The sequence below is a fragment of the Mobula hypostoma genome, chromosome 12, assembly GCF_963921235.1.
Source record: "Mobula hypostoma chromosome 12, sMobHyp1.1, whole genome shotgun sequence".
Lineage (NCBI taxonomy): Eukaryota > Metazoa > Chordata > Chondrichthyes > Myliobatiformes > Myliobatidae > Mobula > Mobula hypostoma.
Window position 1 is genome coordinate 47,293,968 of NC_086108.1, and position 26,826 is coordinate 47,320,793.

At 40.3% G+C, this 26,826-nt stretch overlaps 1 protein-coding gene across 2 annotated transcripts in view; it reads right to left on the reverse strand.

Annotated features, from left to right (window-relative positions):
- Positions 1–704: 704 nt before the first annotated feature.
- The window catches only part of niban1a (niban apoptosis regulator 1a), a 140,648-nt gene continuing 114,526 nt past the window's right edge, over positions 705–26,826 (reverse strand). For both annotated transcript variants that reach the window (XM_063064011.1, XM_063064010.1), the window contains 7 exons: positions 25,721–25,883; positions 23,017–23,204; positions 21,326–21,487; positions 19,833–19,943; positions 16,333–16,440; positions 13,614–13,725; positions 705–8,128 (listed from right to left, as the gene is read on the reverse strand). In XM_063064011.1, the coding sequence (XP_062920081.1) occupies positions 6,390–8,128; positions 13,614–13,725; positions 16,333–16,440; positions 19,833–19,943; positions 21,326–21,487; positions 23,017–23,204; positions 25,721–25,883 (2,583 nt within the window). In that variant the 3' untranslated portion in view covers positions 705–6,389. The remainder of the gene's footprint in view (positions 8,129–13,613; positions 13,726–16,332; positions 16,441–19,832; positions 19,944–21,325; positions 21,488–23,016; positions 23,205–25,720; positions 25,884–26,826) is intronic.

Here is a 26,826-nt window from a genome sequence, read left to right on the forward strand (position 1 = left end):
ATAGCTCTGTACATAAGATAGATCCTATTTACAGAACCATATCTTGCCCAATATTGCACACTTGACCTGAAACACATTTCATATATCAGTCAGCAGATCATCCTTGGGTTTAGAAAATATCACTTTCATATGGGTATCATAGATCCAAAAGAACTTTCGCTAATGAGTGGATTTTTTTAAACATTGAATCAAAGTGAAAGTTCCAAATTGTCAACTTCAAGAGTGTCGGTATGTAAATGAGAAGATAGATTCTTATTGGAAGATCTGAAGGCTAGCATGCTGGAGTAGTCCTCTTTATTAAGTAAACCCTTTGCCCTGTGAACCATGTAGTCAGAAGGTTTTAAACAAAAACCTGGAATTCTCTGCCTGATCTTTGAACAATGACTGTTATGAAAGTAAGTTCACTGCAGGCACACATGGATAAGTCACCAGGGTTTTTGTAGAGATCTTAATGAAGCTCAGACTTGATGTTATATAGGCCTTAGAATTTCTATTGCAATTATTCATCAATATATGAAAAGTTCAATAATTCCAGTAAAGTACACCTGAATGTTTTACAATTATCAAAAATAGCTTTATGATTGATGTCTTATTTGATACAATTGTGTGGACCTTTGAAGATGGATCCTTTACTTGTTAGGCAGTTTTCCTGCAGCAGAGGGTTGAAGTTTTATTTCTTACTTAATAGCCACAGAGTTTGAAAGTAGATTTTAATAATTTTTAATGATGTATTAATTTAAAAAATTAAGTCATATTGAAGAAATAGGTCTTTAACGTACAGAGTCATGAAAGAGAATTTATCTGCTTCACACAGAAAATTGACAGTTAAAATACCTAGTTTTACAACTTCCTTCAGTATCATCTTACTGATATATCCAAATTAATTCAGAAAATCCATAGAAGTTATATTACAGAATACATTTTAAGATAAATTGTCTTCAGAGCCTCCCTCCTTCTGCTATGTAATAGCAACAAGGTTTATATTTAAAGTTCATGCACAGTAAAATTATTGAAAATTAATTTTTTTCAAAAGATAACTGCTAACACCTTATTTCCAACATTAAATTTTGCCTACTCATTTTTACTACAAAAAGCCTGTATCGTTGTAAAAGTCAAAAGAACAATATAAAACTTATCTCACGTGGAAGTGCCAATGACAGTGGAAATGTCAAACAATTTGCAGAACATGGAAAACTATGATTAAAATATTACATGTGATTCCAACAGTTTTCAACACTGAATGACACGTGTGCATTCTGCACTATTGCAGGAGAGCCTGGTTAAGTGTTTTAGACTAATAATATGAAATGACAGTAAACAAAATAGAAAAGTAGTACTTTGAAAAATCAGTGCAGGATGGAAATGTGTCAACATTCAAAGAGGCCTGGGTATGAAGGCCTTGTTTATGAATCATTGAAAGTTAAACACAGATACAGGAAACAAACAGAAAGGTAAAGGAAATATAGGCCTCTATTGTAAGAAAATTTATGTGCAAGAATAAAAATGTCTTAGATGGGACCTTAGTGGGAACTTACCTGCAGTATTGTGTCAGATCTAGTCTCATTCCCTAAGGAAGGATATTTTTTGCAATAGAGGAAAATCAATGAATGTTCACCAGATTTATTGTCAAAATATCAGGGATTGTCTCATGAGGAGAGTTAGCAGATTGGATCTATACTCTCTAGAGCTTAGAAAAATAAGAGGAAATCTCATTGAAGCATATAAAATACTTTTGGAACTCGACAATAATGTTGCCAAAACGATATAGTTCTCTGCCTAGGGTATTCATGACTGAGGTGGAGAGAAGTTTCTCAGGAAGTAGTGAATCATTGAAACTCTCTATCCAAGGGAACTGTGGAGGCTCAGTCACTATAGATATTGAAAATTTAGTGTAATATATTGTTAGTCGGGGAAAGTGGCGCAGAGGTTAATAATTAGTCATGATTCTTATTGAACAATGGAACAGATGTAAAGAACTATGACCAATTCCTTCTTCTGCTTTTCATGTCCTATGTTCGTGTAGGATCTGCATTGAAATTATTCTGCATAGTGCAAACAGCAAGCAAATATAACTGCTGTGTGGAAATACATAAAGGTTGAAATGGTACAAGAGTCTGTTTTCAAATACGATGGTTTATATCCAATCATTTTGATTGTAATCCAACTATACCTTAGAAGGTAGGAGTTGCTAGAAGCTAGCAGAATAAAGAACATCAAAGTTTTTGACATGGAGATTCCCTTCCCCCAAGCAGGGCAACTTTTAACTGAATACTGAAGTTTTACTTGTGGCACAACTCAATTTTCAGATGGTGGAAGCTCAGAGGAAATACTGTTTACCAGGTGGTTACCTTGTGTATATGTGTAAGTAGATTCAGTAAGACACTGTCACCACACAATATTCCCATATTCTATAAGAGAAATGTAGGCAAAATGCAATTGTTTCAAAATGCTTCAATTTGGTACCAATTTTAAAACTGTTTTAATTAGAGATGATATTTTACAATTCACTGAACCTTAACAGGGGTACATCTTGGACTCCTGTCCATTTATTGTTGAAGTGCCTCATTAGCTCTGTGGAAACTACCAGGGGCCCCTCAATTGAACCTTAAATAATTCATATTCACCAATGGAGTTGAAAGCAGTAAAATGTGTAAAATTTGAAAGATCAAGTAATAAGACAAATTACTATATTTTTGGTTCATTCTGCTTTACCATTGTTTTTGAAGAGTTCTCTTATTTTCCAGTGAATAACTTTGGATTGTGCTACTAGAGGATACGTCTTCATTTTCTTCTTCAAGAAATTCAACACCCCCCTCGACGTCCAAGGTTCTCTTACCTTGACTCCTTCTTCTTTCCTTCTGTCTGGAACATACCTGTCCTGTACTCAGTGCACTTGGTCTTTAAGCATCCTCCACGTGTCAGATGTGGGCTTGCCCAAAAACAGTCGTTCCCAATTAACTCTCCCTCGTTCCTGTCTAATGCTCCAATTTAATACTCACCCACAAGGTCCTTATCCATAGCTACCTTAAAACATAAAGAGCTGTGGTCACTGTTCTCTAGCTGCTCACCCATTGAAAGGTCGGTCACCTGGCCAGGCTGAATACCCAATATCAGATCCAGTACAATCCCTCCTCTTGTTGAACTACCTACATGTTGATTTAAGAAACCCTCCTGGATTCATCTAATAAATTCTGCCCCATCTAAACTTCTTGCACTCAGAAAGTTTATATTCAGGAAGTTGAAGTCCCCCATGACAGCAACCCTACTGGTTTTTCATTCCTTTTCTTAATCTGCCTGCATATCTGTTCCTCAATGTTATTCTACCGTGTGATTTGTAGTACAATCACATCAGAGTAATTGCACCCTTCCAATTTTTGAGTTCTATCTATTTGGACCCAGTGGAGGAGCCCTCCATTATGTTCCCTCTGAGTGCAGCTGTCATATCGTCCCTGATTAGGAGTGCAATTCCCCTCCCCCCAACCCCTTTTTACCTCCTTCCCAATATTTTCTAAATATCAAATCCCTGGAACATTAAGCACCCATTCACGTCCCTCTTTCAACCAAGTCTCTGTAATGGTCACAACATCACAGTTCCATGCTCTAAGTTAACCACCTTTCCTGATAACACCCCTAGCATTAAATACACACACACATTTCAAACTATCCATCCCATTGTACCTCAAGCAAGAGAAAATCTGCGGGAAATCTGAGCAACACACACAAAATGCTGGAGGAACTCAGCAGGCCTGGTAGCATCTCTTGGGAAAAAGTACAGTCAATGTTCTGGGCCAAGGACAGCCAAAGGGTCTCGGCTCGAAACGTTAACTGTACTTTTTTCCATAGATGCTGCCTGGCCTGCTGAGTTCCTCCAGCATTTTGTGTGTGTTGCTTGGCCCATTGTGTCCATTACTTTGCTCCTGCCTGTTTTTACAGGCCCTGACATCTACCTTCCTCTTCCCTCCACTTTCTGACCTGGTGCTCTGGATCCCACCTCTCTGCCAAGTTAGTTTAAACCCTCTCAAGTAGCAGTAGTGAACATCCTGTGCAGGATATTAGTTCCCCTCCAGTTTAGGTGCAACCCATCACTCCTGTGCAAGTCACATCCACCCCAGAATCAGTTCCAATGATGCAAGAATCTGAAATCCTGTCCCCTGCACCAGCTCCTCAGCCACCCATTCATCTGTACTGTCATCCTAATCCTGCCCCGACTAGCACATGGCACTGGGAGTAATCCGGAGATTACTACCATGGAGGTCCTGCTCTTTAGCCTCTTTCCTAACTCACTGTGCTCTCTGCACAGGACCGCTGACCCCTTTCTACCTACAATATGTCATTGGCATCAATGTGCACCAAGACCTCTGACTGCTCCCCCATATTCTGCAGCCACTCTGAGACGTTCCAGACCCTAGCACCTGGGAAGCAGCACACTGTCCTGGGTTCTCCATCACGGCCACAGAACCCTCTGTTCATCCCCTTCACTATTGAGTCTCCTATCACTATTGTTCTGCCTGACTGAGTCTCAGAGCCAGCCACAGTACCAATGGCCTGACTGCTCCTGCTGGGTCTTCGCCCCCAACGAAGGGGTGTACTTGTTGTTGAAAGGACTGAGCAGAGGAGAACTGTGTCCTGATTGCTGACTCCCTATACTTCTCCTGGTGGTCACTCGCCTACCACTGAAGGCAGCACACTGGCTGTGACCATCTCAGTAAAAGTTTCATCTGTGAGGTTTTCAGCCTCCTGGATGGTCCTGAGTTCATCCACTTCCAGCCCCAGTTCCTCATCCCTGTCAGTCAGGAGCTGAGGCTGGGCATACTTCCTGCAGATGTAGTCATCAGGGAGACTGTCAATTTACCCTGAAATCCCGCATCTCAAAGGTGGAGCATTCCAATGCCTTAACTATCCTGCCTACAGTGACCTCAGGACGAAGGATTTACAGACCAAAAAGAAAGCTTTCCTGTTCTTACATGTGCCTTCTCTCTGAAAGGTTTGAGTTTTACACGTACCTCGGTCACTTACTCAGCCTCTTCCCACCTAATTTGTTATAATTTTAGCTCCAACTTCTCGAGCCCAATATCCACAATCAAAAAACAAATACAAATGACTCAGCACCCTTAGCACCCGCCTTCAAGAACTTATAACCTTTAGCCTCAATTTCAGCACCTTTTAATATTAAAGGTTTAATTGCAATAAAAAACCTTCCACTTCGTATAATTAATCTTGCTGTAGTTAGTACTCAGTAGCTTGCCTGAAGAACTAGTTCTATTTCCACTACATCCAGGTCAGGACCGTTATAAGATTGTCAGACTTCTTTAAACCAAAGACACAGAGCTGTATTGGTTGCTGGGGTTATTTGGAGAGTTATGAATGTGTGGTCATGCTATTACAGAAAATTACTGTATACAATTTGTCAATAGATAATAGCAAGATCCAATGTTGCACTTATTATGCAGCTAGTTGTGTAAGTTTTGGATGGATAAGGAATGATAGTTTCATGAAACTCTGAATTCAAAATTAACTTTTGGTGCTTGCATAACTGTGCACTCTATTAAATGGTTACAGTTTAATACATTGGCTATAGCCATAATGACTTTGGGCACTTAAATAGGCAAAGTACAGAACAAGCACTTAAACAGACAATGTACGGAAGGATACAGACCTAACTAAAGCGAGCAAATAGGATTCGGATAGATCTTGAAAAAGGTCAGCGCAGACATAGTGACCCCAATGGACTGTACTATAGAACTTTGTGACTCTCTGACTCTATCAATTCTCTACCATAAACAGAAACTATATGGCATTACAAGTGTTGACAGAATGCAGAAAATTCAAGGAATTGTTCTATGTATATTACATTGAAGCAGCCACCTTATTAATCTTCCATGAAGATAGTCCATTATATTATGTAGATAATTGTCATCATCACATAACATGATTACCAAAGAATTTAATCATTAAATGCTTCAAGTTCTTTTGAATTTACACAATAGCTATCTCTTCCAATAATCTGTTTTATTCGAATTAACTCTTTCTATATCTTTTTCATGCTATTGTTGGAATCACATGGATATGGGAATTTCAGTTCAGCCTGTGACTGCTTAGCCAACTGAAACAGGCAATGAATAAATAAATGGAAGTAACTCAGGTCCTTTTCCTTGGTTTTACAAACATCTTCTAGTTTTAAATCAAAATAGAATGTAATGTCCGGCATAATCTGGAAAGGACTATGAATCTAGATAAAGAACTTTTGGCATTTTGGACATCTCACATTGAAAATAAAGTTTTATTTCAGTTTCTGGTGCTTCAGTTGATTGATTTTCAATAGTGGTAGGATGCTCCCAATATTGATACATAGTTAATTCCTTTAATTCTGCTTCCACATCAATGACCATCTACATCTGAGAATTCTTCTCATCTTGTTTAGCTTCACCCTGATTCTGGGTTATTTTTTCTTCCTGGCTTTCAGAAGCAGCATGTGGCTCTTCGGTGTTTACCGTATGTGTAGAGGCAATTTCTTGAGCTTCCTCCTTGAGCAATGTTGGGGCTCTTCCAGAAACTGCATCAGACTCAACACAATCAGCAGAAGTTTCATTTTCTGAACAATCACTTGTTTTTTGTGACATATCTTTTTTTTCATCTTCTGTAGCCATCTCATTCTGACCTTGTGGTGGCTCATTAGTTGTTGTTGATAAGTCTTCATTACCTTGCTTCTCCTGACCTGCAGGATCATCAACTGTTGATGATAAGTTCTTGCATTCATTATCCTCCTTTTCTTCATTTTCCACAAGTTGAGTAACTGTTGATGATAATCCCTTGCACTCATTATCATCATCCTGAACTTTCACAAGTTCATCATCTGCTACTGGTAAGCCATCATTGTTATTATTTTCCTTATCCTGAACTTCCACAACTTCATCAACTGTTGACTGTAACTTTCCCTCCTCATTATCTTCCTGATCCTGAACCTCCACAACTTCTTCAGCTGCTACTGGTAAGCCATCATTGTTACTATTTTCCTTACCCTGAGCTTCCGCAACTTCATCAACTGTTGACTGTAACTTTTCATCCTCATTATCTTCCTTAACCTGAACCTCCACAACTTCTTCAACTGCAACTGGTAAGCCATCATTGTTATTACTTTCCTTGCCCTGAACTTCCACAACTTCACCAACTGTTGACTGTAACTTTTCATCCTCTTTAACTTCCTTGCCCTGATCTTCTCTACTTTGATCTTGTACAAGTTCATCAACCATTGATGGTGAGCACTTGCATTCATTACCTTCCTTATCCTGACCTTCCACAAGTTCATCAGCTATTGAAGTTAAGCTCTTGGGTTCGTCTTCCCTATTCTGTCTTTCCACAAGTTCATCAGCTGGTACCGGCAAGTTTTTTACTTCAGATTCCTCAATTTTCTCTGGCTGAACTTCCACGGATTCAACTACTGATGTCACATCTTCACTTTTTATTTCACTTTGGTCCTCAAAATGTTCATCCACTTTTGGACTGGATTCAGTGTGTACTTCAACATGGTTTGCATCATTTCCTTTGCACGGTAAAGCTTCCTGATCCTCAGAACTGTCCTCAGCTGGCACAATTGCCACGGTTAGCAAGTCATGTATTTCTTTTAAACTATCAGGAGCTGGAGTAGATGCATTTTCCTTCTCTTTTTCATTTTCCTGCCTGTCCTGACATTCATTTCTTGGTAGGTTCTCGTTATTGTTTGCATTGTTTAATTCCACTGGATTTCCACCTTCCTGATAATTCCCTGCAGTTGAACTAGATTCCTCTACTGCATTTACATCAAGTTCAGTTACCACTATTCCATTTGGCTTGGAGTGAAGAACTTCATTCCCCGATTTCTGGTGAGAAGTTGATGACTGTTCACTTTCCAGTTTCTCATTCAGTAGAATATCAGATGTAGGAGCAGAAATTTGAGAAATCACTTTTTCACCCACTTCCAGTCCCTCAGCACTCGAGTCTTTAGGTGGTGTTTTGGCTGGGCTCCTGGGTTGAGAACCTGGTGGTGTCTTTCCTTCATTTTTATCAGTGAGATTGCCATCACTGTCACTGGTATAAGGCAAATTGTCCACAAATAGATTGTGTTTTTTCAAAATGGCAGCCTCTTGCACCACTAACAGGAGAAAAAAACGTTTTACAATTTAAAATAAAACCACACAGGTAGCCTTGCACAATAAGAGTATTTCTATAAACAACATTTCAAAGGTGCAATCAAACCAAACTACATGCCATGCCATCGATGGGAATGTTAGCAAGTTTAACACAAAGCTAGCTAATGAGTTTTTTTTTTAAAGCTTGCAGCAGGAGAGGGAGGTGCAAGTAAGAGAGGAAGTTCCTAAATATGTGCCCATCAAGGTGAAATGCAGACTGTGGACTGCACAAAAGACCAGAATCAGAACTCTGGTTACCAGGAAAAGGGGAGAGGATGTCACGAAAGGAATTAGAGTTTAAAGCTTGAGGCTTGGTGATGGGAAGCTGCAAATACAGCAGGTACATGGTCTTTCGGCAGCAGTGCTGAAGGTTATAGGAGGCTTTGGAGGCTCACAGAGGTCACCAGCTACAGCAGCTGCCTTCATTTTATCCATCAAATGCCGACATGTTCTCATTCTCATTTCCCTACACAGCAGCAGCAGAACCTACTGGTCTTACACGAGCAGTGCAGCCACCAGCAGTCCCCACTACTGGAGCCTTCTGGTTTGGGATGAACAAGAAGGATTGGGGGCATCAACACGGTGCATCACAGGATAGAAACAGCAGTTTCTTCAGCTGAAGTTTACAGGCAGTGGAAGCTGGAGTGCCAGTCAGGCATGCAGTACATTTGTCAATTCTGAATTGACAAAGGCATAAGTTTCAAAGACAAGCAAGCTGAGGTGAGCAGGGAGAAAGGGTGATGTTGTAGGGTTGGAAGTATGTGGCTACTTTATCAGGGTTCATAAGCTGTTTGTGGTCTACAGGGTACCAAAATTATGCATTATCTGTTATGGCCTGAGACAAAGGCCAGACAGGGGCGAAGTACTGAGTGCAGTGTATGAGCCAAAGAAAGTGCTGGTGTCTAACTGGAGAGAACCTATCCGAGCAGGATCAGAATAAGGTTGTGAGAGTTAATGGAGAGGCTGAGCAGGTTGTCAGCACCATACACGTGGAAGCTGACCACATGGCTTCAGATGGCGTCACCAAGGTGTAACTGATGATGGAGAGGACACCGTGGAGTGCTGCAGCCACAATGCCACATGGTTACCTAGTTTTCAGCTTCTAAATTTGTCTGAAGATGGGACCATCTCCACAGAACAATTCAGTGGTCACAAGTGCAGAATTCCAAAGCCAAAGATATGGAGATGGATAGAGGAGCCTTTGTTATAATCAGGACACTCAGACGGGGGTGAAGGGAAAGGGTAATCTAGGAGACATCAGAGATTGTGACTGGAGTTGGTGAATGGGGAATCAGTGTGGTCAAATATACAAAAAACTAAATAGAAATGGCGAGGGATGAGAGGGAATGCACCAGCATCAGAGTCAGAAAGGATGTCATTTGTGTCTTGAGTTATGTCTGTTTCAGTGTAATCCTGAATGGAGAGATTCAGATACAACATTGCTGTAAAGGTGGGCGGGTTTGGAAGGCAACGACCTGATCAGGGATTTTGGAAAGGACAAGGAGTTTGGAAAGTTAATGATATTTTGTGCCCTTCTCCTGTACCTTCAGCCAGGATCTTTACTTTCAATGTGGCAGCTGAAAACAAAAAAAAACTTATGCCTTTAGTAGAGGAGAGCATTCCAAGGTTGTTTAATAGAAGCATCATTGATCAAAATTTGACACTGAGGTTCCGTAAGAGATATCAGGGCAGATAACCAAAAGCTTGGTTGAAGAAACAGATTATTTCATAAAGGGAGAAGAGAAATAGAGAGGTAAAGAGGGAATTTAACAGCTCCATATGATTGGAGTAAATACATTCATTAATTCATAGTATGAGAATTGGAGGATGCAGAGATCTCAAAGGCCTGAAGAACCAGAGGTTACAGAGATAAAAAGGGAAGAACATTAGGCCATGGAAAGATGAAAATGAAGAATTGTTAGCCATTAATGTGATGTAAGGTTCCAGATTATGATGGAATACAGCCATTTTGTTGACAACCATGGTTCCTCATGGACACCTGGTTTTGAGCTGCTTGAACCTTTCGGAAGATAAGACCATATCCACGAGGATCCTACAAGGCAAACCCTAACATAATGAATTGGCTGTGATGCTTCGCTTCCAGATGAGCTAAATGTCTTTTACAAACGCTTTGAAAGGGAGAATAAAACAAAACCTGTGCGAATCCCTGCAGCATCTGGTGACCTTGTAACCTCTGTCTCAGAGGCTGACATCTTTCATGAGGGTGAACCCTCATAAGGCATCAGGCCCTGATGGGGCCTGATAGAGAAATGAAGACCTGTGCCAACCATCAGGCGGGAGTGTTCAAGAACATGAATCTCTCACTACAGCAGGCAGAGGTTCCCACCTCCTTCCAAAGGGCAACAATCATACCAGGGCCCAAGAAGAGCAGAGTGAGCTGCCTCAATGACTATCACTCACATCTACTGTGATGAAGAGCTTTGAGAGGTTGGTGGTGACCAGAATCAACTCCTGCTGAAGCAAGGACCTGCTCCTGCCACAACCTGCCTATCACCACAGTAGATCTACAGTGGATGCAATCTCACTAGCTCTCCACTTGGCCTTGAATCACCTGGGCAGCAGCAATACCTACATCAGGCTGCTGTTTATTGACTACAACTCAGTGTTTGACACAATCATACGCTCAGTAATAAACAGCAAGCTCCAAAACCTGGGTCTCTGAAACTCCCTCTGCAACTGGATCCTTGACTTCCTCATCAGGAGATCACGGTCAGTGCAGATCAAAAATAACAGCTCCTCATTGATAATTAACACTGGCACACCTGAAGGATGCATGCTTAGTCCACTGCTCTATTCTCCGTATGCACACATCTCTGTAGCTAGGCACAACTCAAATACCATCTACAAATTTACCAATGACACAACAATAGCTGGCAGAATTTCACATGGTGAGGAGGAGGCACTAGGAGAGAGATCGATCAGCTAGTTGAGTCGTGTCGAAACAACAGCCTTCCACTCAATGTCAGCAAGACCACAGATATGGTTGTGGACTTCAGGAAGGAGAAGTCAAGGGAACACACACCAGTCCTTATCAAGGGATCAGAAATGGAAAGGGTGAGCAGATTCAACTTCCTGGGTGTCAACATCTCTGAAGATCTATCCTAGGCCCAACATATTGATGCAACTACAAAGAAGGCATGATCAGGGTTATACTGTATTTCATTAGGGGTTTGAGGAAACTTGGTATGTCACCAAAGACTCTCACAAATTTCTACAGATGAACTGCAGAGAGCATTCTGACTGGTTGCATCATCACCTATTATGGAGGAGCCACTGCACAGGATCAGAAAAGGCTGCAGGAAGTTGCAAATGCAGCCAACTCCATCGTGAGCACTAGCCTCCCCAGCACTGAGGACATCTTCAAAAGGTGATGCACCATAAAGGCAGTATTCATCATCAATGACCCCCGTTACACAGGACACCCCCTTTTCTTATTGCTACCATCGAGGAGGTACAAGAGCTTGAAGAGATACTGTCAACACTTTAGCAGCAGCTCCTTCCCCGCCACCACCAGATTACCTCACTTTTTTTTCTTTTTTTCCTCTTTTTGCACTACTCATTTAATTATATATATATATCTTATTGTAATTTATAGTTTCTTTGTTATACTGTATATTACAATGTACTGCTGCTGCAAAACTACATATTTCATGATATATGCCAGTGATTTTAATTCTGATTCTGATTCAGTGTTCACTATCACATATTGGATATTGAGAGTCCCCACCAAGAATGTTCTATGCCCTTTCTTAATTTAAAGATTTATTTTCAGAGTGTTTCTGATTAGGACATTTTTCAAATTTTTCTCTTCTTACTACCATTGATAGGTGGTGACGAGCAGTCTCTGTGAAGATACTCCCACAGTGTTGTTAGGTTGTGAGTTTCTGGAGTTTCAGCAATGATGAAGGACTGGCAATTTATTTTCAAGCGAGTGCCAATTGAGATGGTGGGAACTGATCCTAATGCTTCTTCCAAATGATGTTTAATATGAAGGAGAGCGGACTCATTTGCTGACCGAGGACAGTGACTGGGAATCAGAAAGACATTTGCACCTCACCCACTCGCCTCGCCTCCACCCTTCCACGACATACCATTCTTTCCTGCAGTGAGAGCTACCCCTGCTGGTGAGATGGAACCTACTCAGGGATCATGATGGAAACATCTGAAACCCACTGAGCTATAGTGTATGGCTCTGTGGATCTGAAGCTGCAACTTGATTATCCTTTGGGGCAGTTCGCAAAAGTCACATCCCCAAATGTTAGTGGGGAGTGCACTGCAGGGTTGACATTAATTTTGTCTGTATTTGGTGCCTAGGTCGATGGTACATTCAGTCTAGGCCATCCAATTTTATTCTTAAATACTTCTCTAGGTCACTTCAGAGGTTAGTAACAGGTCATCCATATTAAAGTGTGTCTTCTGTGTCACGGGTCAGGCTGAGTGAGTGAAGCCTTTAATGAAACGGAGGAGTGCCGATAGTTTCACGGTTACCATTGCTGATATATGCTTTCAGTCTAGATTTACTTCATGGACTGAATTTATATACCTTAGCTGCCTTAGTGGATTTCAACTCCTACCCTTGGTTCATTGTCCAAGCACCGAACTACTATGTTATCCATGACAATTGAAGGTTAAGCCAGTGGTCCACCTCTGAGTGGAAATCTACGTTCCTCAGATCCAATGGAGCACAGATGATGGCTCTACCAGGCCAAAGGACGAAAGTGAAACAAGGCAAAGGTTTCAATGGAAGCAGGGAACTGGAGAAATGGGGATATTTGTTGCAGCAATGTCACATTGGATACAAGAAGGCTACAAGAATTTGAAGGTGACTTGCGAGAGAGGTTTTCCAAGCCCAGGCACAGAGAAAGGCTGAGGGAAGGAAGATGGCATTATTTGTGATAAACAAAACGTGAGCTGTCAGGCCATGTGCAATGGCAAAGTCAACAGTGGCTGAGAGTACAGCTGGAGAAGTATTGTGGAGGAAGAGTTGAGGTAGGGGAAGAAATGCATACAGCTCCGTGAAGACAGAGCAGGTAGAGTTGAAATAGACAGTGGAAATTATTCTACAGGTGTCACTGAATACAAAGGCTGAGGAAGAAAATTAGTAAGAAACCTCAGTGAGAAATTTGGCATGATGCTTGAGCTGTTTACTAGATACCTAGCAGCCAATTCACAGCATCAAACCATCGCCTACCTACCTACCTTTACCTGTTTTCAGCAGGTGAGAAGAACACTTGCCACAATGTTTTTTCTCTCTTTAATGAAAGTGAAAAATTGTTGAATATATCTACAGGTCAATTTACAAAAGGGCAGGGGTTTTATTGTAATTGTTTTCAAGTCTGATTTTAGCTGTTAATTGTTTAAAATTTATCAGCTAATCTGAAGACTGGGTCATTTTCTAGGATCAACAGATATGCAAACATTCTTTACCTTTGATCACCTCCTTGATAATGGTGTCAAGTAAAATTTCTTCATAGATATTCTCCACTTGAACGAGTTTTGTGTAATCTGCAAAGATGTATTGCTCAAATTTCTGAAGCTCCTGTTCATGAAGGAAAAAAAGCATATGTTCAGCTCTCTGTTAAAAAGTCCACTTTAAGCCTACCATCTTGGCTTCAAACTTATTCCATTAGCACAACGTTGACCAATATGCTGAAAATCTCCTAATTTCTTCTATGTGAGCAAGGAACGGAGGAAAGTTCAAAACATAACCTCATTCCCTTTTTCTCCTTCCAGTTAATGTCATTTTATTATTTCAATATTCTAAAAGAAAATGAAACCATTTCTTAACTCCTGAAAATCAAAAATATTTAAAAATTAAATATACCAGATACTAATGTGTAGGAATCCTCAAGCCATACACTTCAAGTTTTAACCTATTTATTTTAAATGATGGAGGGAGTATATTACATATTAAGTAGTGATATCTATTACTTTGTACCATAATTTTAAATCATGCCTGATTAATTGGTTGACAATACTATTTAAGAAAATTAACATTTTGATTACTGATGGTAAAAGAAATTACAGAGAACCGACTTAAGTTTGTTAACTCTGGTGTAACTTAAATGTCTTCTGAAGGTGTAGCAATAAAGTCTGGCATCAGTTCATTTAGTTGAGATACAGTGTGGAATAGGCCCTTCTGGCCCTTCGAGCCACGCTGGCCACCAATCCCCCAATTTATCGGTAGCCTAACAACTGGATAATTTATAAATGACCAATCAACCAACCAATCGGTTCATCTTTGGACTGTGGGAGGAACCCGGAGCACCCGGATGAAACCCACGCGGTCCCGGGATGAACGTACAAATTCCTTACAGGCGGTGGCGGGAATTGAACCCGGGTCACCTGTACTGTAAAGTGTTGTGCTAGCCACCACGCTAAATGTTCTTCATCCCCGTGAACTGTCTGCTTACACATTTCCTTCTCTCTGATTATACTTTCCTTCCTGATGAAGTGCTAGTACTCAGGCTTCTACTTCATAGCGTAACAGTGGTGAACGTGAACAAAAATGAGAATTTTATCAAGTCGTCCCTCCATTTCACTTCTTTACACTGGCTCTTTTCCCTCTACAATCCCAGACTCCACCTGAAGTGTCTACCACTCCTTGTCTCCATGGAAGCTGCTTGGTTTGCCGAGTTCCTCCAGCAGTTTATTTGTTGCTCCTGATTCCAGCATCTGCTGGGATCCTGCATTCCCTCATGGTGTCCAAAGAGCCAGCAGAGTACAGTTAGATTTCCCAGAATTTACGCTCGGAAATCTCCATACATAGCCTGCTCTTGGTTAGAGCTCTTGGTAAGTAGATCAATTTGTCTGCTTGATCAGAAAGAAAAATATTGCAGAAAGATAGACATGTAGAAAGTGATTTACTTTTTATATAAATGAATCCAATGAATTTAAACATTTCTATTTTTAAGTGTGCTAAACATTTAGTGTTTAAATATTTTAACATTTGTGATTTTAATATTTTCACTTTTGTATTGTATTTATGACTTTGAGTATTTGTTAATATCAAAGTTTTTTTTACAGACTTTCAATCTGTGTAGCATCTGATGAGTGTGGTGGTAAAGGCCTCACGAGTTAGCAATGCAGAGCCTGCCTGTTACTGGACTTCACTACACATCTTTAATCAATTTGCCAGGGACACACTACATCCAAGTATAAGAACTAATAGCTCTGGCTGGTTTACGATCAGAATAAATAAGAATAAAAGCCTACAAAAAGTAGTGGATACAGCCCTGTCCATCACAGGTAAAGCCCTCCCCACCATTGAGCACATCTGCACTGAGCCCTATCACAGGAAAGTAGCATCCATCATCAAGGACCCCCACCTCCAGGCCATGCTCTCCTCCTGCTGCAGGAAGGAGGTTCAGGAGCCCTAGGTTCCCACCTCCAGGTTCAGGAACAGTTATTAGCCCTCAGCCATCAAGCTCCTGAATCAGAGGGGATAACCTCACTCACCCCAACCCTAAGCTGAATACCACAGCCTATGGTTCACTTTTAAGGACCCTACGATTCATTCTGAATACTATTTACTTATGTATCTGTTCTGATTATTTTGTTTTTCTTCTTGTATTTGCACAATTTATTGTCTTTTTCACATTGTTTGTCCATCTTTGTAGATATCCATTGATTCTATTGTGCTTCTTTGTATTTACTGTGAATGCCTGCAAAAAATGAATCATGGGTATTATGGTGACACATATGTACTTTGATAATAAATTTACTTTGAACTTTAAGACTAAGATCCAGCTTAACACGATTGGCTGAAACTCTGCACTCTGTTTTTCAAGCAGGGCTTAATTCATGGGGTAATGCCTCTGCCTCATGAAAGCATGAAGTATTGGTACAGTGGTACCTCAAAAGGCCCTCTGTTCAAAGATTTTATAAATAGCATTTTAGAAAAACACTTTCTGCAATCCAATTTATCCATTGTGATACTTATACCAGTATAGAAGCTTACTAGATGGGATTTTCCACTCCAAGAAATTGAGGTCTCGAATGTGGATGTGTTAGCTTCCATATCTCAAATGAAACAATGTCATAAGATTGGAGTGTGGGAAAATTACCCTCTTCATATCATAATACTCAATTGTTGTATTTATTATACAAATGTAATGCAATAATTTCAATCTCCTGTGTCACTTACACGCTTAAAACTTGGTGCCAATGCTTTCTGCAGCGTTGGCAATGTAATCTGCACCAAAGCTTCCTGGAACAACTTCTTCCTGATCGTGCTGCTGTCGTGGTCGTATTGCTGGGAGAGAGAATATTTGAAATCTTTATTTGACCTCAAAATATGGCACACATAAACCAGGATTATAAACCAACTTAATAATACTCGTTTTAAATATTAACACCTAAACTTTCATTCTACGTTAAAGATATCCCATTCTAAACAAAATCAATCACCATTATAAAGATTCTTTTAAAGATCTGTGTGAGGAAATAAAGATGGAAGGCAGAAGTAGCATAGTGGTTACCACAACGCTTCACAGTACCAGCAACCTGGTTTCAATTCCCGCTGCTGCCTGTAAGGAGTTTGTACGTTCTCCCATGACTGCGTGGGTTTCCTCAGGGTGCTCTGGTTTCCTCCCACAGTCCAAAGACATACCAATTGGTAGGTTAATTGGTCATTGTAAATTGTCCTGTGACTTGGCTAGGATTAAATTGGGAGATTGCTGGGTGGCTGGCTCGAAGGGCCGGCAGAGCCTACCCCGCACTGTATCTCAACAAATAGATAGATAAATAAATAGATAAAATGGCTTGTGTGCCATCTGACACGTGGCATCTCTCCATGGGGTTTCCCTGGGTGAATCGCCCAGGCATTACGACCCCCATCTAGAAAATTATGGGCGTAATTAAAATGGTGCAGGGAACAAGAAGATTAATAATTTAGTATTGGTCCCATGAATGTTTAAATGCCACCAGTTATAAATGAAGCAATAACTCCGAGAAATCTCAAAACCATCTTAAAAGCCTTTGGTGTTGCAAATTAACCTCTAATTAACTCACTCCAACTTTGGGTACCTGATGTGCAAATAATGTTTTGCATTTATGATCCTACAGATCTGCATTTCAGGAAACTTTGAGCAAGATGACATTGTCACCATTTACATTCTCTGATTTCATAGATTACTCTGCAAATGATTAATACAGGAACACTGGAACACCAACAGACAATTCAGCTCCTTAAGCCCATTCCAATTATTAGATTAGATTTTTTATTAGATTATTAGATTCAACTTTATCGTCATTGTGCCAAGTACAGATACAAAGCCAATGAAATGCAATTAGCATCTGACCAGAAGTGCAAAAGGATAGTATAATTTACAAAATAACTGCGAATAAAAAGTAAGTGCTACAGCACACAAATATAGTACTGAGACAGTACAATATGGGTGCAGTACTGCTTAGCACTGTGATGTGAGGTTCAACAGGGTCACAGCCTCAGGGAAGAAGCTTTTTCTGAGCCTGCTAGTGCGGGAGCGGAGACTCCTGTAGCGCCTACCGGATGGGAGGACAGTAAAAAGTCCATGATCCTTGATTATGCTTTTCGCCCTGCCCAGGCAGCATTTATACATTCCATTGAAAATCTTACCCAACAAATATCACTTAGTCTTTTATTAGCCCTGTATCCACAATTCCAGGTTTCCATTACCCTGTGTTTTGAAAAAGTGCTTCTTGATTTTAGACCGGACCTTAATTTTACACCCAAATCTCGTTATAGATTCACCCACCGAATCACAAAATGTATCCATTTTTAAACACCTGCAAAGAGTTGCAGATATCGCTCAGCACATCATGGAAACCAACATCCCCTTCATGGACTCTGTTGACACTTCTCACTGCCTCGGTTAAAGCAGCTAGTGTAATCAAAGATCCCACCAACTGTGTCAGTCTCTCATCACTCCCCACCTCCCCGCCGCCCCATCAGGCAGACAATACGAAAAGCCTGAAAACACGTTACTACCAGGCTCAAGGACAGCTTCTAACCCACTGTAACAACACCATTGAATGACTCCCTGGTATGATAAAATGGACTTATGTACTAACAATCCACCCATTGTGGCCTTGCACATTGCTGTCTACCTGCACTGCACTTCCTCTGTAACTCTATCACAAACATCCCACCTCTCCCGGAAGTCTCCCGCACATTGATAGTGGCTCCCTGACGCCCGCAAATTATATACAATACCCAGGAAATCAATTTTTTTGAGAGCGAGCGAACAAGAGACGGGGGGGGGCGCGGGGAGAGAAGAGAGAGAAAGAAAGAGATGGAGAGAGGGAGGGAGAGAGGGAGAGAGAGAGAGAGAGAGAGAGAGAGAGAGAGAGAGAGAGAGAGGGAGAGTGACAGATGTAGCAAGAAAGTGGCAGAGAGAGCATTCTGATTGGTCTCTCTTTGTGCTAAGTAGACCTATCACTTTTCTCTGTGGGCGGGCTTTACAGTCGACCTCTCTCTCTCTTTCATTGTCCATCAGTTCAGCTTAGTGTCCTGCAGCGCTATGGCAGTGTTCCAAAAAAAGAAAAGAAAATACGTACTTCACCCCAGACTACACTAAAGTGTACCCCTGCCTAATAGGGCTAAAAAAAAAGATGCCAAATTCTAATTGTGATGTAGAAAGGGCATTCAGCATGGTAAGTCACATTAAGACAGAATTCAGAAGTCAGCTGTCTCACAAAATACCTGTGAATCTGATGCCTTGCAAAATTAACAAATTCATTGACATAGACTGCTATGAGGTTTAGCCTTCCGGCAAAATGCTCAAATCTGCCAAGCAAGCCACATCACAGTGCAAGGAAAGTTTGCAAAAGAAATAGAAAAGCTATTTGCATTAGCATTTAGCTATTAGCATTGAGGCTGCGGGGGGGGGGGGCGGGGGGAGCTGGGTGGTGTTAGCTCCCTGAAATGAGTTTTTGCAGGGTGGTATCACTTTATTTGGCACTCTGTTATTATTTACTTTGTACTTACTACCTCAATGCACTGTTGTAATGAATTGATCACTATGGACTGATGCCAAGGTTTACTGTACCTTTGACAATTATGAACCAATTTAGTTTACTTAAGCTAATATTTTGAGTTCTGTCATACATCTAGTGATTCAAAACTTTATTTCTTCCATGGGCAAGTTTATTTCCTGAGTAACTGATAAGCAGAAAAATATGTTGATTTTCAGCAACCTCTATTTTCTGCAGTTTCACGCTCTTTCTCTTTCCATCTCCCCTTGCTCCACTTATACATCCTCTCGACAGATTAGCTCCACAGGTGAGCCTTCACCATTCTGGCCTGAAATATCGACAGCGTTTCTCTTCCACAGCTGCTCCCTGACCTAAGAAGTGAACTCCTTGAATTTCTACAGCCCAATGTTTCCATCGGACAACAGCGTGTCGATCCTTCTAGTTTGCTGCCATCTGCAGGCTGGAGATACAATGGTCTACTTAGCAAACCATGCACTGGGAGCCACCATTTGTGGCATCCCACCCATCAAAAACATAATCTCAGTGCTAAGCAGTTTACCTGATTAACTTATATTTTAATATAATTACATTCAATCAAATTTCAAAGTATGGCACAGCAATTGGAATCCATTTTAAACCATCTCTAATATTATTACAATTACAGAATTTGCCTCTTTATAACTGAGTTACCTTTAAGACTCGCTGCTTAACCTTTTCAATGGAGGTTACGGTTTTTGACGTCTTGCTCGCCAGTGAATCAGACAACAGTTTTTCAAATGTGTAGATGGCATTGTCCATCAGCTGAGGAAAATATTCAAATCAAGGAAAAATTAAATAGGAATCAAAGTTAAGCTGCTCATTTTATAACTACCATGGATATTAGAAACATAATATAGTACATAACATAAGAACATAAGAAATAGGAGCAGGAGTAGGCCATCCGGCCCATCGAGCCTGCCCCACCATTCAATAAGATCATGGCTGACCCGTCTGTAAACTCAGCTTCATCTACCTGCCTTTTCCCCATAACCCAGAATTCCCCTACTATGTAAAAATCTATCTAACTGTATCTTAAATATATTTAGTGAAGAAGCCTCAACTACTTCCCTGGGCAGAGAATTCCACAGATTCACCACTCTCTGGGAAAAACAGTTTCTCCTCATCTCTGTCCTAAATCTTCTCCCCTGAATCTTGAGGCAATGTCCCTCGTTCTAGCCTCACCTACCAATGGAAACAACTTTCCTACTTCTATCTTATCTATTAAATTTTTAGGTGCAAGCAGGAGGCATGGAACTGTGTAAACTGAAGAATGGCAATATGAAAGTTATTCTTTATTCTCCTGCTAACACCTAGGTGTCTACGCAATTATGAACCACTTCCATGTTTACTTACCCTGGCTGAATAAGGGTAACCAGTTTTGAAATTTAGTTCCACCAGGCTAAACTTTCTGCTCTAAATCGTCAAAGCCATGTTCAAAACAATATCGTTTCATGGTCTTCTTGCCCTCTATTGCTGAAACTCTGTCTTTCTCCTATCCCCTCCAAATTGACCTTCCATTTATAAATCAAGACAATGCAAAAACCTGCAACCTAATTACTCTCCTTCAAAAGGACTTATTATTTCCATTCCTTCCCCACTCCCCAGGCCCCTGAAAAGCAAATTCAAGATCCACAATATTCTTCAAAATCCTCTCCACACCATATTTGTGTAACTTGTACTTCCATCTGTTCTATTTATTCCAGGTTGCCGACTATCTATGGAGGTTCTTCTTTCAAATCAAATTTACTTTGCCTTGCTATCGCTCTCACTCTGATTACAAAAGTCTCTTAAAAAGTTCTTTTCAATGATGCTGTCTTCACTGAAGTTATGGGGGCAGTAACAGGAATGCTACAATGGAGACTTTGATACCTTTTATTATAAAAGGAAATCATAGAATATGATTCTGCTGATGCAGGAAATACCATTGGCAAATGTGTCATGTTCCATAGCATGCAGATATCTGAACAGCCCCCAGTATTACTGAAGCTAATACGATGTATCAGAATCAATTTTAAAAGACTTATGTTCTCTTTGGGTTACGGAGAATAATTATTGACAGATTTCATACAACTGAAGTAGATTATGAAAGAAACTTTTTGGAAACCTGATAGTGCTCAAGGGTTATAAACCCTTTTGTTACAAACCTCTTGCATGAAGTTTTGAGTCGTTTGAACAAGCCACAGTGTATTGGTGAACTTGAAACGGTTTTTCAACTCCTGCAGCTGGTCTTGAAGAGGGCTGACTTTATTATAGCAAGGCTGCATCTTCACAGCATTGAAAGGAAGTTTCATTATCTGGGCTAGGCCCTGAGGAAAAGAGAGTCAACCAGTAACTGTACAGGAAGCACCATAAAAAGATTGAGGCTCTTGATAGTAAACAGAAAGCTTTAGAACAAATGTCAGATAAGCAGGGGGTGACCAATCTGCCCCTCATACCTGCACTGCTAGTCAGTAAGATCATGACTGATTGTTTACTTTAATATAACTTTATTGTCCAAACCCCGGTCCTTTGATCACTTAATGTCTAAAATCTATTGATCCCTTTCTTGATCATCCCATTACTAAGCCTCCACATATGACCCCCTTGGATGGAGAATTCCAGAGACTAATCTCTGGTAAAGAAACTTCATGTCACCTCAGTCCTGATTGACTGGATTGATTCTGAACAACTATTAAGTTCAAAAGAGCTTGAGTAGTTTTATACTTAACTGTGACCATGCCCATTGTCAAATGTTCCCAACAATCTGAGAATCTGAATATCAAAATGGCAGGTTAGGAAAACAGAAAGTTTAAAATTAGGAGCAGGGTTAGGAATGGGCCACCTGAGCCTCTTAGACAGTTCAAATGTAAATCAAAGTTATGTCTGATTTTCTATCTCAGTGCCTCCTACAATAACCTCAGAACTACCAGGAAAATACTCACTAATTGAACCTATAGCAAAAGGATTGTTACAAAATTAAGGTCCGGTGTAAGGAAGCGCTTTTTCAAAACTCAGGGTAATGGAAGGCTGAAATTGTGGACATAGGGCTAATACAAGACTAAGTGATATTTGTTGGTTAAGATTTTCAATGGAATGTATACAGAATTCCAAATACCTACTACCCTTTGGATGAAAAAATTTCTTCTCTTTGTCCTAGCTGGCCAATCCTTTATTTTCAGACAATGACCCACTGATTCTGGAAACCCTAGCCAAAGAAAACACCATTCCTGCAACTACTCTGTCAAGTGTTGTAAGAAATTTCTATATTTCAATGAAATTATTTCTCTTTCTTCTAAACTAGGGGCAGCCAAACACAGAAATGGCATATTTATTCTCACTTTCTGTTTTTGTCCATAACTCACAGTCCAAGCTAGTACATTATCTACAATGTTGTGAATGGCCCTGTATAGGCTACAGAGTCAGATATACTCTGCTCATTACAGTTTTAAGAAGTGCCAACAGATGTGTAAAACAAGATTTCATTTTCATGAATGCAAGTTGACTAATTCTAATCCTAATATCATGTGTCCTTGCATAATAATAGATTCCTGCAATGTCCCTGCTAGTGAGATCAGGAGAAAGAGTCCATTGTTCCTAGCTTTCTTCAATGGTGGGGTTGCAGCCCTGTGCTACAAGGCTGCCTGGCATGTGAACCAGCCAGGCACAGTTCAGTATCCTTCTTTTACATGCAACTGAATTGATAGTTAATGAAACTAGTAACAGTATAGAACAACTTCAGAAGGTGTCTGTGGGAAGTGGGGTGGTGAAAGTGATAATGCAGCTGGAAATGCAAGTAAACTTCTATGGAAACCCAGGGCATGGAGGAAATGGGAGAAATTCACATGAAAATGTTTACCTCCTTCAGTTTTTCTTCATCGTCAGCATTCTGATATTTTGGGCTCAACTCATTGACCTCAGCTTCAAAGAGGGCGCGGACTTCGCTGAACCCTGAACTGATCAGCCCCATCAGCTCCTCCAGTACAGAAGCCAGGTAGGGTTGGATGTTCTCAACACAGCACTGCTCAGCCGCTTCAGTCACCGTCGCTGAAACAAAGAGTCTCTCAAATTCAGTAACTGTGCACCGTGTTTTGTTCATTTGTAAATATTCTCTCTCTGGGATTTTCAACCCTTTCTCAAAACACACAATGTTACTGGAAACATCTGACTGATAAAGCATGAGTCATTGCCTGTACAATAATTTCTTTTCTCCAAGACTCTTCCAAAGGAAGAACTCACAATTAGATAATATGAGTTAACACTATTAGATCATTTTAATGCTAATAGTTATTCCCTGTAGACCTGTACTAATAGAAATATAAATTTACTGTTTTTTTATTTTTTCCCAAGCCCTGCATCAATCCCAACTCATTTTATTTCCCCGATCTTTACTCATGGCTCTGATCTGTTCACTGGGAAATAAAGAGAAGTTACTCATTCTTGGATCATCTCTGTCTTTGCACAATCATTTTGTCCCTGCTCCGCACTTCTTCTGAGCTGGACCACTGTGACCACAGGCTGCTGACTGACTAATCGAAGCTGAATGTGCTGGAACATCATTCTTTGTCACAATAAATACCCAAAGAACAGTTATCTTAAAAACCATCAATTATAACTATTGGCTATTTCTGAAATTGCTAAGTAGTCAAGCAAACAGTAAACTATCTCTATGCTGTTGAGGACGAGACATAAAATTTGGTTTCTATTACTCAGAGTGTAATAATGAAACAGTTTACCTGAGACAATCACAAAACTAAACTTCAATATCGGATTTAAGGATAAGAAGTATTTTTAATATGAATGAATATTCTATAGCATTTTGATACAGACAAGAGATCAGTCCCAAAATGAAGGTAAGTGTAGACACCTGCCAGTGGAGCTACGTCAGAGGACGAACAGAAGCACTTAACACCTCAGTTGCCAGGAGAAAGTTCACTGGGTTAATTTTAGGATACTCAGCATTAAACAGTGGAAACATGAAAGCTGACAGGGAAGATACAGCTTTGGACAGCAGCTCCAACACCTACAAGAAGGGTAATGGAGTAATCGCCACTTGACTAGATGAGTCCAGAAAACTCATAGCTATCCAGGACAAAGCCAATTCCCTGATTAGCACAGCATCCAATCTGTGACCATAATGATCCACTCTCTAAATCACTGGCAAACTGCAGCTGCAGCAAATAGCATCAACAAGACTATTTTCAACTACACCCTGCCCCAACCCACAATCTCCACTGCCTGGGGGACATGGACCATTGGCACCGTAGCAAACGTGCACCGCCCCCGCTACCCCACCGCACCCTGACTTGGAATCATTTTGTTTATCTGAGTGAAAATAGTGACATTTCAGCAACATGGGAGTGTCCTTGCTAAGTAGGCTGCAGACATTTTTTGTCATTTTCTTGAGGGTATTAAAGTCCGGATAAAAGAACCTGATAAACCCTACTGAGATTCAATCGAGTTCATTCTGCATTTCTTACTTCGTTAAAGATGACCATTGCCAACAGGTGAGCTAGAATCCTGCAACCTGTCCTTCTCCACTACATAGAACATTACTGCACAGTGCAGGTCTTACGGCCCATGATGTTGTGCAAAACTTGTAACGTACTCTAGGATCAATTTAACCCTTCCCTCCTACGTAGCCCTCCATTGATCTATTGTCCATGTGCCTAGCTGAGAGTTTTTAAAATGCCCCTAATGTATCTGCCTCTACAGTCTGTTGAAAACAGAATATAACCCTACGTTTATCTAACTGGTTTCATTCCAGTATGGTAAGAAAGCCAACATGAAAATCCAGAGTTTGTTAAGACAGATTCTTCCATCTCTGGGCAGAGCGTGCCAAACTATATAACTAAGTGATATAAACCTCTGTTAATCAAATGTAGAATAGTAACAATGGCCATGGGGGAAGAACGTTACTAGATTGCTGAAGTAATCAATATCGAATAGGCTCAAGGGCTGTATGGTTTATTGCTGTCCTTATATTCCCAAATTATTCCTTCTTTCTTATTTAAGAGGTTAAATTGATAAGAGAATGGAATGAGACCTTCTAGACAGGTTCATATTTGAATCAGAATCCTTTATTATTGCCAAGTATGTGGACACATACAGGGAATTTGATGCCAGTTTCCCTGAGCGCTCGCTGTACAGAATCAAAAAGCAAACAAAACAATAGTGCAAGTAATTGTGAATATATACAGTGAGGTATACCTGAGTATGTACAGGTGGATTTGGTTTATTTGGTGCGAATAGTCATTAAGGTGAGTATAAAACAGGTGTTCACCAGGCTCAGATTTATCAAAGGTTTTAGTAAAGGTTGCTCCATATGCAATCAGTGCTGAATTAATTAACTACCAATGCAGCAGGTCACAAATCAGCTTTCAAGGTTTGATTAATGTTTCTGAATTCTGCTTTAGTCAGGGAGAAGTTTCACTTCTTTTTCAGCTTTGCATTTTATTATCAGCTTCCCTCATTAGAGTGGGTGTGTTGGGAAGATTACATTACCTACAATGATAGGTTGAGTGTCAGGTGGACAGTGTGTGGGTTTGTTTCCCTAGATTCACCTTTAAGTTTTCCAGCTGTGAATTCCTTTGAAGCAATGATCTGATCCATATCCGAGCGAATTATCCCCTCTAGTTTCTTGCTGGATTTTTGGCATTCGTCATGCAGGGATTGCAAACGATCAGTCAGATGGGTTTGTACTAAATTGTAAGCATCTTCCACAATCTGTAATAAGAAAAAACACCAAAGCTTTTCCACCAAATTATCAAAAGTGTCCCTGGAAAATGAGGTACAGTTGAGCATTGCTAATATGTGGGTTGGAAAGATTGGATAAAATGTTTCTTCAGCATGTAGTGGGCTCAGGTTTTTAGACTGCCAAGAATCAACATGTAAACTTGAATGTTGACAGTCTTCATACAGCTACAACTTTATCACCGTTACTCTTCATCCAAAATTTAAGTTACTGTGGCGTCTTAAATTTCAGATGCTTTGGGAAAAAATAGCACCCGTGGATGCTAAAGATCTGAAATTAAAACACATAAAATTCTGCAAACACTCAGTGAGTCAGACCAAGTCTGTGAGAAGAGAAACAGGATTAACATTTCCGGTTCCAGACCCTTCATCATCACCGACTTGGATATGCAGAGTTAACTCTGTTTCTCTTTTCACAGATGCTGCCCGACCAGATGAACGTTTCTGGCGTTTTCTGTTTTGACTTAAGATGCTTTATAATAGTACTCCATCCACTAACTCAGGACATTTTTGTTTATGAATGCAGTTCATGTGGACTTCTGGAGATATTTGGCAATGTTCCACACAGAAAGGGATTTCTGCACATTTACTTACAGTTTGGATCTAGAGCTTGATTTAAATGGTTGTTTAAATGGGGGAAAATGTTAACCTGAAACAAATTAATTCATACAAATAAAACACAGAGATCCATATATTAGAAAAACACATCTGTATAATATATTAATTGGCTTCCACACTAAACATGCTTCATCCTGCTCAAAGTGCAAACTAACGTATTTTGAAACACTAAATTCCACTCCGATCACTTCCCTCCTTCCTGATTTACACTGGTACTTTTTCCCCTCAGCATGCTGAGTTTTAAATGTTCGGGGAAATGAAGCTAATTGAAAAGACCCTTGTCTCCATAACCATGCTG